This window comes from Myotis davidii, unplaced genomic scaffold (assembly GCF_000327345.1).
Source record: "Myotis davidii unplaced genomic scaffold, ASM32734v1 scaffold197, whole genome shotgun sequence".
NCBI classification, from domain to species: Eukaryota; Metazoa; Chordata; class Mammalia; order Chiroptera; family Vespertilionidae; genus Myotis; species Myotis davidii.
In genome coordinates, this window is record NW_006291549.1 from 3,369,609 (window position 1) to 3,384,341 (window position 14,733).

The 14,733-nt window shown below is 37.2% G+C and overlaps 1 protein-coding gene across 3 annotated transcripts in view; it reads left to right on the forward strand.

Annotated features, from left to right (window-relative positions):
* The window catches only part of DENND4C (DENN/MADD domain containing 4C), a 90,411-nt gene that overhangs the window by 13,912 nt on the left and 61,766 nt on the right, over positions 1–14,733 (forward strand). For all 3 annotated transcript variants that reach the window (XM_006764926.2, XM_015564730.1, XM_015564731.1), the window contains 5 exons: positions 2,000–2,238; positions 3,718–3,784; positions 4,877–4,935; positions 5,800–5,944; positions 9,900–10,075. In XM_006764926.2, coding sequence (XP_006764989.1) covers positions 2,000–2,238; positions 3,718–3,784; positions 4,877–4,935; positions 5,800–5,944; positions 9,900–10,075 — 686 coding nt within the window. The remainder of the gene's footprint in view (positions 1–1,999; positions 2,239–3,717; positions 3,785–4,876; positions 4,936–5,799; positions 5,945–9,899; positions 10,076–14,733) is intronic.

Genomic DNA, 14,733 nt, shown 5'->3' on the forward strand with positions numbered 1-14,733 from the left:
AAGGCTTCGCTTGGCGCGCTCACAGCTGTCACCACCGCCATGTGGGGAGTACAGGCCGCCCTCCGCTGGCCTGCCTCCCCTGTCCAGAGGCTCTCTGAGCTGCTCACCTGCCCAGAGTGACTGGGGCTGGGCGGAAGCCAAGCGTCCTGCCCTGGCCAACCCCGCTATTCTGCCCCTGTGCAAGCTGCCGCCCCTCCGGGAAGGGTCACAGATCCAGGTCCTGGGACCGCGGACAGCCTCAAGCGCTGCCCCCCACCTGCCAGGACATGGATCCGGGTCCCAGACTGTGGACAACCTCAAGCGCTGTTGCCCTGCCCGCCAGGACATGGATCCGGGTCCCAGGACCACGGACAGTCTCCGGGACCGTGGACAGCCTCAAGTGCTGCTGCCCTGCCCGCCAGGTCACGGATCCGGGTCCCAGACCGCGGACAGCCTCAAGCACTGCCTCCCGCCCGGCAGGGTCACAGATTCAGGTCCCGGGACAGCGGACAGCCTCCCATGCTGCCCCCTGCCCAGCAGGGTCACAGATCCGGTCCCGGACCACGGACAGCCTCAAGCACTGCCCCCCGCCCGATTTACCTTCTATGGCTGTCACTGGAGCTGAGAGCCGGCTCCAGCTCTGAGGCTCAGCTCCAGCTCTGAGACCTCGGCTGCTGAAAGCAGGTACCGTGTTTGTTTGGGTTCTATAATTGAAACACTGTTGCGGTCCTGCTGGCTGAAGCCCAGCTGGCTGAAAGCAGGTTTCTGGAGTTTGTTTAGGTTCTGTAATTGCAGCATAGTTGCTTAGTTGTGGAGATTTGGGTTGTTTCCACCTTTAGGCTGTTGTGAATATTGTTCTATGAACATTGGTGTACAAATATCTGTTTGAGTTCCTTTTCTGAATTCTTTTGGGTATACAGGTTTCCCCTACTCTCCAAAAGTAGAGCATTCCTATGAAATCTTTTGCAGGCCAAAGTGATGTAAAGTGAAGAAACAATTACCATTAATTTATATAGAAAAAATTTTGAGCATTCCCAAATCCCCAAAATAACCTATCAAACCATACCAAATAACACATAAAACCTAAAGCAACACTAACATATAGTAAAAGCAGGATGACATGATAAATACACACCATGCTTTGTACACCCATCAATCCACTCAAATAATAGACTTTCCATTGTATCCATTACTGGATGCCAACTAAAGGAGATCACTTTGCTACTAACAGAACCAATAGTAACTTTGGCAGCTTTCAAATTTCTTTCTCTCTTTGTGTAAATAGTACAAATGGACTAGGCAAGTTCAACACACGTAGGATGTCTTTAGTTCACGATCAGAACGCTTAATCATGCCATTTTATGCTAAGCATAATACCCTATGAGCTCTCTTAAGCTTTTCTGATACCTTAGGACACATCTTGCAAACAGAAGCACAAATAAGTCGAAATAAAGCACAGATACAGTTCAAAGTGTCAGGGCTTGATGTGGAGATGATGAGTGTGGTTCCCCAGGAAGGAGCTTGGTGATACTACTCTCACTGCTGGGGTGCATACTGCTTCTATATTGCTGGCTGCCAAACAAATGCTGAATGCTATTTTTTTTTCTGAATGCTATTTTTGCTTTTTGCCTTCTTTCATAAAAGTGAAAATCCTCTTTGTATTAATTCTGTTAGTGTAAACAGGCGCTAATATAGGTCTTTTATAAAAGGGAAGTGGCATAATGTGAACTTTCAAAAAGCAGGGAATACTTATATACCTAAGAGTGGAATTGCTGTGTCATCTGGTTATTCTTTTTTGTTTGTTTTTTTCTTAGTTATTTTTTATTTAACTTTTGGAGGCACTGCCAAACTGTTTTCAGCAGCAGCCACACCATTTTATATTCCCATCAGCAGTGTCAAGATATTTCTTTTCATTTATCTGTCATGCATTCTAAGCAAATATTTCTGTGGAATAAGAGAAAAAGAGAAATTAATTTTTAACAACCCTGAAATCTTATAATGGAATTCTATTGCTCTGTAGGTATATGGAGCTGCCATCCAGTTTTATGAGCCTTACTCTTGGGAACTTCTAACAGAGAAACAGCTTATGCAGCTGGGCCTATTGACACCTGTGGAGAGAAAAATGGTCTCCAAATCCATCAATTCAAACAAATGCATTTGTTTACTCTCACACTGGCCTTTTTTTGAAGCTTTTAGAAAATTTCTCATGTTTATCTACAAACTTTCTGTGTCTGGACCACATCCTCTTCCCATTGAAAAGTATGTATAATGATGAAAGAGATATCTGCTGGAAAAACTGTGTGTGTGTGTGTAGATATATATTTATTTCATTCTTTACCTGACTTTAAGCAGCAAAGTTGGAAGGGGAGTCACAGTCACCCTACTTTTTACTTGCTCCCTTTTTATTTGAGTCATTGACTGAATTTAAAGTTGAGGAGTGGTGGGTGGGGATGACCAAATTTTCTTTTGAGACTTAGCTGAGGAAGAAACTTACATACATTGTACTGTGTGTTCTTCCTATTCATTTTCTAATAACCAAGAGAAAAGTAGCTGTTGATATACACATATATACACAGTCATACCAGTGGCCATTCCAAAGTCTAACTGTAAAACATCTCTAAGCTTATTTAGAAATTTATGTTAAAAGTGAGGTTTCGGTTTTAGCGTTGGCAGAATTCTACATGTTTTCCCTTTTAGTTAGAATTCCCTTTGTCATAGAAATCTTTTGTGAGTAAGAAAGATATACGTGGAGCCTCTGTCTTTTGAAAGCCATGTCTTTTCTGACTTCTAGTGGCACATTGACCTTTGTTTATTACAGTAAATAATTTTTGTATCCTACTGACAAACCAAGAGGTGTCAAGAGCTTGGTGGAAATCTATCATATATACGCGTAGACATAGATTTTTGTTACAATTTGAAAATTTTTCCATTATAGCAGATAGAGTACCATCAAATATACTAGTTTAGTGGATAAGTTGGGAGTAAAGTACTGTGCATAAACTTATCACACCTTGGTATAGAAATATGGTTTCAATTTTCAGATTGTACTCGTGGAATGACAATCTAATGATTCATAATTCTAGATTTAACTTTCAACCTTCAGATTATCTTAAAATAGTTTGAATGAAAATTTAACGTGAGTGAAAATATAGCAATCTTTTGAAAAATTAAGTTTTCATAAATAGTTTTTGAAAATAAAATCCATGTAGTGATGTTTTATCAGTTGAAGTAATACTTTGCATTTTAGTGGCCTCTAAGATCTTAAAACTTTGGAGAAATGTAACAAGCATTATTTTTATGTGGGAAAACAGGGTAAGTGGTTTGCCCCAAGTTATAGTAAAATAGTTATATGACATTTATATTTAATTAATATTTAATTATTAGGATTAAATTCTATATTAGTTTTAATTTTTTATATCAGTTAGTTGATTCCCATATTGGCACTTATAATCAGAGAAATATAAATTTGCTTCTTTCATGAAAATCATATTCATGTTACTCTTATTTTTCTGGCAATAATAGAGGATAATGTGGACTTTAAATTAAGAAATAGGTTGTGCATTTCAGAAGTAGTAGGATGAGTACATTTATTTACACTAAATTTATTTGGTTAGGATAAGTTTTAGGTAAGCAGCTTTGTCATATTTGGGAAGATATATAATGATATTTAAGATTTTTAAAAATTGATGAAGCATTTTAGCAAAGTAATTATGACTTTTATTTCCAATTTTTTTCCAGGCACATTTCACATTTTATGCAAAATATTCCCTTTCCTTCACCACAAAGACCAAGAATCCTTGTACAGGTAATCAAAAAAGAGTATATGTGAGGGGAGCCCTGGATATGTTCATTATCGTCATTGCAGAGTGGGCGTTCGGTGGCTCTTTGGGTTTGAGTTGGAGTAGTATGCATTCATAAAGTCTTTGAATTTCCAGCATTTTATATCTTTACTAAACATCCTTTGTACTGTTTCTTTTTTTTTTAATTTTGAGTGTACAGAATTGGAATAATTTTAATTACTGATTCATGACATTATCAACATTGGTTCATGTATAGACTTGATATAGCTGATTTTCATAACTTAAAACCCAGAATTATGGGCATGTTTTTAATATGGGAGTGACTGATATTAAATATGAAATGAGTTAAGGTTGGAAAGTAAAAGTGAAATAGTCTATAATAGTGCTCTTTAAACTATCTATGTTAAAGGACTATGTTTTTTTAAATTTCCAATCTGTGGCAGACATGTCTACATAAGTATACAGCTTGTGACATATAGAACTTACTATGTAAGATCTGTATAGATATGAACAAGTCTATATCCTGTTCAAAGACGTAAGTTCACTGATCGTGATATTGGATGTGTGGGCAGTGTCAGATTGCCATAAAAATTTCTTAATGGCTTGCTCTCCATTTATATATTATCTCCTCCTGGACCATAAGGTTTGCAAATTGGCACTTAGAGTAGCACTGATCTATAGAAGCAAGCAATTAAAAAAGTTTTTCTAAGATGTTATCAATATTATATGTGATATGATAGCATTAAGTCAAATGTTAATCTTGAATGTACTTGTATTAATAAGTTTTAAGTAACTTCCAACTGCTTACCAGCATGTAAATTTGAGGCTTTTAAAAAGCAATTATTTCATAATTTTAAGGTAATTACATTTTCACTAATTAACTGAATCAAAATTCAATTGAATTAACAATTTGGTTAAAAAGAACTACTACAGTACTTCTGAGTAAATACAGCTATTGTTTTATATCTTAGTACATGTTTCCAAAACTGTTGTTTTAGTCTGCACAGGAAAGTGCTTTCCATTTTATCCATGATCTAAATGTTTAGGTTTCAAAATTGGCTTGGTTAATTTATCTATTTATCTTTTTTTTTTTTAAGCTATCAGTCCATGATGCGCTAATATTATCGCAGCCAGTTTCTACACCTTTACCATTGAGGTAACTAATGCTATCTAAAATAATATATTTGTTCATTTGGAGCAGAATGCTTTAAAACATTTTAAGGGTTAGGATAAGAAAGTGCTATTTTTTCAAACTATGTAAGGATAGCTGTAATGTTTCTAACTTTGAAAGCTTGATGAATGATGGGGCCATTTAACAGATAGAATACTTAAGGGAGTTGCAAGATTAGATGTAAGGAATACCTTTCTTTTCTTCTCATCTCCTTTCCCCATATTCAGTTCATAACTGCATGTTCAAGGTGAACTGATTGTAACCTCCTGAAATGTCTTAAATCTCTTAGCTTCTCTTCAGATCTGCATCACTTGTCTAGGCTAGCATGATCTTTCACCTGGACCACTTAAGTACCTATTAATTGATCGTCTTTGTTTTCCTCCCCCCTTTAATTCTTTATTCATATTGCAGCCACTGTATTCTTTCGTGAATGCAAACATAATTGTGTTATTTTTATTTTGGCATAATCTCTTGCTATTTTCATCCCTTCCCTTACTATGTTTTAGTGACAATAGATTTATTTCAATTTCTTGAATCTGACAAGCCTTTGTATATGTTCTTCCCTCCCAACCCCCAAACCCCTATCTCCATTCTTTTGAGTCTGTTCATATGGTTCATCTTCAGGAATATATTTCCTGATAAATACCCCTTTGTTACCAAGGGATGAATTTGAATCATTCTGTTAAACTGTTTCATTAGATTTGCTACTTTTCAGTGATAACTAAATCAGAATTTGAAGTTAACACTAGATTCTAACTCTGTTAATATATAGGAAATAATTTAATAAGCATATCTTAACATGTTTTAGCAAAATAGTTCATAATCATCACTTTTTCTCTCTTTTTCTAGTGGAGCCAACTTTAGCACCTTGTTAATGAATCTGGGTCCTGAGAATTGTGCAACATTGCTGCTCTTTGTTTTACTTGAGAGTAAGATTCTCCTGCATTCTCTGAGGCCAGCTGTGTTGACTGGAGTAGCCGAAGCTGTTGTAGCTGTAAGTATAGTATTTTTCCTTTTAGCACAGAATCATTGACAGAATTTTTACTCTGAAGATAAAGTTTCTATAACGAAAGCAACTTTGGAATTACCAGTGTAAGTCTAACATAAAATGATAGTTTGGCAAAGAGAAATTTTCTCTATTTGAGAGAAACTTTCAAATTCTAATTGTTCATATTCTATAGTTTTTCAGAGAATCTATGCGATTATATAATAATAAAACTTGTGAATGAAACTTACTATATTAAATGAGAGGCTCTGGCCAATTTCAGCTGATCTAATATTAATGGAAAGAAATTACACAGTTACCTTCTCCCAATTAAAAAAAAAAACCTTTTATTAAAGTATGACATGTCTCCTTATTCCCCCATTGACCTTTCCCTGGCCACTCCCAGCTCCCCAACACATGCCCTCACCCCCCTAGTGTCTGTGCCCATTGGTTATGCTTATATGCATGCATATAAGTCATTTGGTTGGTCTCTTAACGTGCGCGTCCCCCCGCCCCCCCCACCTTTCCTCTGAGGTTTGATGGTCTGTTCGATGCTTCTCTGTCTCTGGATCTATTTTTGGTCATTGGCTTACGTTGTTCAACTTTCTTCCAATTTTAACTTTTAATCTTTGTGAGCCATTAACATGTAGAAAATTCTAAGTGATTTTGAAATAGGATAATGTACAAATGCTTGGTAGCATAGAGTAAGCACTGAATTAATACTTGTTAAATCAACAAATGGAATATTTCTCCAAGATCTTAATCTGGTCTGAGAAATGCTTCGAGGACTGAAAACAACGATCTATGGGAAGCAAATAACTTCATTATGTATATACTAGAAGCCCGTTGCAGGAAGATTCCTGCAAGAATAGGGCTTTGCTCCTGTCTCTGCCGCTGCTACCCTGCCCATCTCTGCTGCTTCTCTCCCACCAGTCTCTGCTGCTTCTCTCCCGCCCATCTCCGCTACCACGGCTCCGTTGCTTGGCTTCCTTCTACGGTGTCTTCAGTTTTCGCTCCCAGCCGGTATATGCAAATTAGCTGCCATCTTTGTTGGCAGTAATTTGCATATCACGCTGATTAGCCAATGGGAGGCATAGTGAAGGTATGGTCAATTACCACATTTTTCTATTATTAGATAGGATTAATGTTCAAGTTTCCACCATTGCATGTGAAAGTAAAAATGATTATAACATGAAAATATTTGTTAATGAACTGACCAATTTTAGCAAGTTCCCACTCAAATATTCCTTCCTATAAAACATCCATGCCCCTTTGTCAGAATCTTTGTGGCCCAGTCTCTTGATTAATTTCAGCAGTGTAGTTCAAGAACAGGTGGAAAATTGCAACATAAAATTAGAAATTTTATGAAAAATGCAAGATTGCATGGAATTTATGTCACTAACGTTGGAGAGCTCCCTGAATTTCATGCAGTACCACTGGTAAATGAGGATTTAGCAGTTAAGCAATTTGAAGAAGAGAAAATAGAAAAGAATGGTGACAGGATAAATTCTTCAAAAGGAGAATGATTTGAATATCAAAGATATAAAATAATCAATGGAGCTCTGTAGCAAAAATTAATGAAACAAATGAGTATTTTTATAACAGTGACCCTGTTTAAGGTTGCGCTGCATAAGTCAAAGGTGAAGACAAGGGTGTCATATTTTGCTGTCAGATAGCTTTATACCAAAATTTCTTATGTAGTTGCAGGTGAACAGAAGACAGTTTTCACTGAAGGAACTCTGAAGTCCTTACAAGTTTTCTGTGCTAGTGGCTCTATCTCTGTGTCCTCTGATCTCGTTTTCTAATACTCTCCCACTTGATTACTCTGTTCCAGCCACACTGGACTCCTTGCTACTCCTGAAGCATATTCGGCAGGCCCCATACCTTAAAGCCTTAAAGCTATTCTTTCTCTTTGAAGCCCCCTTCTGGATATCCCTCTGGCTAAATCCCTCCTTCACGTTTTTCAGGTTTCTGTTCATTTGTCACTTTCTTAAGGAGGCTTACCCTGTTTGCCCTATTTAATAATACAACTCGTTTCCTTTTCTTCTCTTCTGAACTCTAATCCTCTTCACTTGACTTTTTCATTTTTCTGTAGCACTTAGCAATTCTGACATGGTCTGTATTTCATTTATTATGTCTTCTGTTTATTTTCTGTCTCTTCCTGCTAGATCAGGAGTTGGCAAGCTATGGTCCAGGAATCAAATCCTGCCTGCCACCTGTTTTTGTAAAATTTTACTGGGACATAGGCCATTTATTTACATATTACCTATGACTGTTTTCACGCATGAAGACAGTTAAGTATTGTGACAAACAATATGGCTCACAAGTCCTACATTTCCTATCTTTTACAGAAAAAGTTTGCTAAATCTTATGCTAAACTGTATACCTCATGAGGGCAGGGATCTTTGTTTTATTCACTGTTATGCTCCATCATCTAGAACAGTGCTTGGCACTTATTAAATACTCAGATATTTGGTGAGTAAATAAATGAAGATAAAATCCCATCCTATCTAATAAAAGAATAATATGCAAATTGACCATCGCTCCAACACATATGATGACCACCCCCATGAGGACACAAGATAGCTGGCAGGGGAGGGCAGTTGGGGGTGACCAGGCCAGCAAGGGAGGGCAGTTTGGGGCAATTGGGCCGGCAGGGGAGCAGTTAGGCGTCGATCAGGCCGGCAGGGGAGTGATTAGGGGGTGATCAGGCTGGCAGGCAGAAGCAGTTAGGGGCAATCAGGCAGGCAGGCGAGCGGTTGGGAGCCAGCAGTCCTGGATTGTGAGAGGAATGTCCGACTGCCCGTTTAGGCCCAATCCTGGACATCCCTTGAGGGTTCCCAGATTGGAGAGGGTGCAGTCTGGGCTGAAGGACACACACACGCACACGCACACGCACACGCACACCTCCCACCGCCGTGCATGAGTTTTGTGCACCAGGCCTCTAGTTTTGAATAACCACCTGGAATAACTGGCAGAGATAGTAAATGCTAAGGGCATTTCTTTGGAGTGAGGGATGATGGATATGATAGGAATTGAACTAGACCTTGAAAGACAGCAAGAATTTTTATAGTAGAGGAAAAATTTTATCAGTAATTAAAAAATTTAATGTTAGCTGATCATTAAAATTTTGATCTGGATTTTTAATTAACCTTATCTTTTAAAAAAACACATAAGCATATGTGATACAATTAAGGTAGAGTTTTGTAAAGCAAACCTGGTAAAGATTCTTAAGGTATGTTTTATTTTATTTACTTATTTATTGTTGACACTGTTACAGATATCCTTCATTCTCCCCTCTTTAGCCTCTTCTACCCAGCCCTTACCCCATCCACCACTCCGGCCATCACCACAGTTGTCTGTCTGTGTCCATGGACCATGCATATATGTTCTTTTGCTAATCTCTTCACCTTTATTTTTATGATGTCAAGCTTCACTGAAGTTGGATAATTTTGTTATTTGAGTGGTTAAGAAATTTTTGTTGTTGAAATTTTCAATTGAGTATTACCATTCCCAAGGGAATCATTTTAATTTTTTTTTTGATTCCTTGATGCTTTTAGTTGGATTTTAGTCAAAGGTTATCTTGAGACTTAATATATAGATGAAATGCATGAAATATAAAGATCATGAGTTTGTTTTATAATTTTTTAGGCAATACTATACTTTGACTTTTTCTGTAAAACTGAATGTGGGTTTTATATAGACATTAGAAGGACTAACATCCAAAGAGCTGTTAGCATTTTTATTGTGCTTGTGATCATTGTCATGCTTAAAGGTTTTAATTGCATTGGCTCATTGTATTGTTTAATAATATTTTATAGTCATTTATTTTTTGAAATGATGTTTATGGTAAAAGAAACTAGACTTAACTGCTTCTTAGTGGTCCCTTTCATTAATATTAGTTAATTACATAATTTTATTGCAAATTTCTAATTTGGCTAATTTTTAAAAATTTTTTCCCCAGATGATCTTTCCATTTCAGTGGCAATGCCCATATATTCCCCTTTGTCCTCTCTCACTGGCGGCAGTGCTTAATGCACCTGTACCATTTATAGTTGGAGTTGACTCAAGGTATTTTGATCTGCATGACCCACCACAAGATGTTGTTTGCATTGACTTGGATACAAACATGTTATATATGTAAGTTGATTCTTTTTATGTTATCTCCCATTTATATTTTTTCCTCATATTTAGGTATAACTCATTGACAGCATCTAGAAATAGGCTATTTTTAAAAGTTGTTGATAAGTCTTCATCAGCCCTAGCCAGTTTGGCTCAGTGGATAGAGCATTGGGCTGCGGACTGAAGGTTCCCAGGATCGATTCCAGTCAAGGGCACATGCCTGGGTTGCGGGTTCGGTCCAATGTGCAGGAAGCAGCCAATCAGTGATTCCTTCTCATCATTGATGTTTCTGTCTCTCTCTTCCTCTCCCTTCCTCTCTGAAATCAATAAAAATATATTTTTAAAAAGTCTTTATCAGTGAGTCACAACCAGAACAAAGTCCTTTAAATAGTATCTTGCCTGACCGGTTTGGCTCAGTGGATAGAGCGTCAGCCTGCGGACTGAAGGGTCCCAGGTTCAATTCTGACCAACGGCATGTACCCTGGTTGCGGGCACATCCCCAGTAGGGGGTGTGCAGGAGGCAGCTGATCGATGTTTCTCTCTCATTGATGTTTCTAACTCTCTATCCCTATCTCTTCCTCTCTGTAAAAAATTAATAAAATATATTTTAAAAAATGTTATTAATTTTAGAGAGAGGGGAAGGGAAAGGGATACAGAGATAGTGAGAGGAACAGAGAGATAAAAACATCAATCGGCTGCCTCCTGCAGGCCCCCTACTGGGGATTCAGCCTGCAACCTTGGCATGTTCCCTGACCGGGAATTAAGCGATGCCTTCTTGGTTCATGGATTGACCCTCAACCACTGATCCACACCGGCCAGGCTGTAAGGATGCATTTTGTGCAGAGAAATTGATATTAAAAATCAGTGATAGTTTTCCCTGACTGGGTGACTCAATTGGTTGTTCATCCTATACACCAAACCATTATGGGTGTGATTCTCAGTCAGGGCACATGTAGGTTGCAGGTTCCATCCCTGGTAGGGGCACATCAGATAGGGGCATGTATGGGAGGCAACTAATTAATCTTTTTCTCTCTTTCTCTATGTTTCTTTCTCTCCCCCTACCTCTCTCTCTAAAGTCAATAAAGAAACAACAGATCATTGGGTGAGGATTAAAAAAAATATTAGTCATAGTTTATTTTTACTGGAGGTGATAAATATATACAGTAGTGATATAATGAGTTCAGAGAGTAGTGTACCACATTAATAAAGGAAGCAGCTCTGATAGATGCCTAAAAGCAAACCGCTCCACACTCCCCCATTCCTTAATGGAAAATGTAGTAAGTATTGAAAATTTCTTCATGTTGGTGCCAACTTCTAGATCTTGGAGTACTTATTCTATACTGTTTGAGATTAGGAGAAAATGAAAAGAGTAAGAACTTTGATGAGACTTCAGTGGTCACAGCAATAGAATTGGTTGGAAAAACATCCCAAAGTGAGCCAAAGGAATAACTTAAGGAAAGAAGAAAACATTTGCTGTAACTTTCTTTTTTTTTCAATCCTTACTTGAGGATATTTTTTCTGTTGATTTTTAGAGAGAGGGAAAGATGAGAAACATTAATGTGAGAGAAACATCTCGATTGGTTGCCTCCTGCACTCACCCTGACCAGGGCCTGGGCCTGGGAGGAACCTGCAACTGAGGTATGTGCCCTTTATCGGAAATGACTTGGGATCCTTTGATCTGAAGTCTGACGCTCTATCCACTGAGCCAAACCAGCTGGGGCATTTGTTGTAACTTTAAAAATAATTTTGAAGTGGATCTACCATTGTAGTTAGAAACGATAATTGTGGTGGCTCTTTACTAGGTATATGTAAATTTACTTATAGCCTGGAAATAAACTACTTGTATGCACTAAATATTTCTTTCTTTCTTTTTTTTTTACTAAATATTTCTTTTAGCAACATTTTGTTGTTTTTTAGCCGCTATCCCTGAAAAACAGTTATTTCAGGATTGTATACATGGTGATGCTTTGGGAAATGATTATTTATGAAGTTGTATCTCAGATGTTTACTTTTTTTATTTACTCTTTTGAATAACATGGAAATTCTTAATTTTGCCATTTTTAAGTAACTTCTAAAAATGTTTATTGATTAAAACATTTTTTTAAATAACTTTAAATTCTTTGCTTAATTGTACTTAAAGAATAATGAGATATTCCAGATACCCAAAAATTATAGAGGATAATGTAAATAACTCCCATGTATCCGCCATGCAGTTGGAAAAAATAGAATATTACCAATAAATCTGAAGCCCTGTGTACATATCTTGCATCATCTTGAATTTGGTGTTTATTACATTTGCCATTCTTCGTGAGACTCACCCATGTTGATACATGTAGCTCTACTTCAATGTCAGTGTATATAGTGTTGGTGGATATTTAGATTGTACCTAGATTTTTACAGTTATGAACAAGGCTGCTGTGATCATTATTGTGCATATTTCTTTGAGTTCATGGGCAAGAATTCCTCTGAAGCATATACCTTAAAGAGCCAATGTTGGTTGGTAGGCTTTGTTAATGCCACGTTAATCTTCCAAGTTTACCACCTCTTCAGTAGCAATTGAGAGTTCTGTGTGTTTCATATCTTTGCCAATACTTGTTATGGCCAGAATTAAAAATTTTTGCCAGTTTGATGGTAATGGAATCTCACTGTGGCTTTAATTCACATTTCCTTAATTAGTTGCAAATAGTAGATTTATATTTCTTTTGCCCTTTGGTTTTCCTGTCCTGTTAATTGGTCCCCCCGCTCCCCCCCGCCTTTGTTTTGGTAAATTTTCTTGTTTGGTTGTTTGCCTTTTTCTTTCAATTTGTGTAAATTGGTTGTATAATTTGGAATTAATTCTTGGTTTGTGCAAGTAGTTCCTCCCACATTGACTTGTCTTTTCATTTTATTTATCGTGTTCTTTTGATGAATAGAAGCTTATTTTAATCAATCAGATTTATTATTTTCTTTCATGGATTGCTGTTTTTGGTTCTTATATATGAAATTCTCTACTCGAGGTCATGAAATACTATCCTGGTCGGGTAGTGGTCGGGTTCTGCCTTTCTCTGTAAGTCTTTAATTCAGCTAAACTTGGTATTAGTGTATGACATGATGTAGAGATACCATTTTATTTATTTATTTATTTATTTATTTATTTATTTATTTATTTATTACATGGACAAACACTTGTCACATAGCACTATTTATTGAATAGTGAGTTCATCTCTTCCCTACTGGTCTTCAGTGTCAACACTATTACATATCAGTTTCTATATTAGCATGGAATATAGCATGCATGCTTATTATTCTGTTCCTTTGTTTTAGTCTCCTGCTAGTATAACACTATCTTTTTAAATTTTATTTTAATTCTTTATTGTTTAAAGTGTTACATATGTCTCCTTTTTCCCCCATTGATCTCTTCCTGGCCACTCCCACCTCCAGCACATGCCCTCACCCCCCTACTGTCTATTCATGGAACACTATCTTAACGACTTTACTAGTAAAATTAAGTTGTGCATAACATGGATAAACCTTGAAAACATCATGGTCCCATTTATATGAACTATCCAAGGCAAATCTATATACATAGAAACTAGGTTGGTTAAAATGGGGGAATCAGAGATTAGGGACTAAGGGGATGCAGAGTTGCTTTTTGAAGTGATGCAAATATTCTAAAATTGATTATGGTGGTGATTACACAACTCTGTGAATATACTGAAAACATCAAATTGTACACTTCCAGGAAGATGAATTGTATGGTATGTATGTGAATTATATCTTAACATTGTTTTAAAAAGTTGTGATGTGAGCCTGGCCAGTGTGGCACAGTGCTTGCGCATTGACTCATGAAGCGGGAGGTCACAATTCAATTCCTAATCAGGGCACATGCCCAGGTTGCGGGATGATCCCCAGTGTGGGGCATGCAGTAGGCAGCCTATCAGTGATCCTCTCTCATCATTGGTGTTTCTATGTCTCCTTTCTTCCTCTCTGAAATCAATAAAAATAGATTTAAAAAAATGAGTTATGATGTGATATAGCAAGTCCCTTTACTCCTGTCCTTTACAATTGTTTTTGATATATTTTGTCCTTTCTTTTCCATATAAATTTTAATATCAGTTTGTTAAGTTCCACACAAAATTATGTTGTGATTTTGGTTAGAATTCTATTGGATTTATAGATTAATTTGGGAACGAATGGCATCTTTTAGACATAGTCTCCCTACCTATGCATGTGGCATTTTACTTTATAAATCTTTTAAAATTGTTCAATAAACTTGCATTTTTCTCAAAGACCATGCACATCTTTTGTTAGACTTACTTATCCTTAAGTAAAACTTATAAAAACTTATGGTTTTTATAGTTACTATAAATGGTATTTTAAATTACATTTTGTACTTGTTAGTTGCTGGATATAGGAATGTTAAACTGATTTTTATATAGTGGGTTTGATCCCTAGCAACTTAGTTGAATTCTTTTATTTTGTCTGTAGATTCTCTTCAATTTTCTGACTATAAGCAATTAACATTATCTACAATTTTTATTTTTAAACTAGGGGCCCGGTGCACGAAATTCATGCACTTGGTGTGTGTGTGGGGGGAGTGTCCCTCAGCCCAGCCTGCCCCCTCTCACATACTGGGAGCCCTCAGGCGTTGACCCCCATCACCCTCCAATCGCAGGATCGGCCCCTTGCCCAGGCCT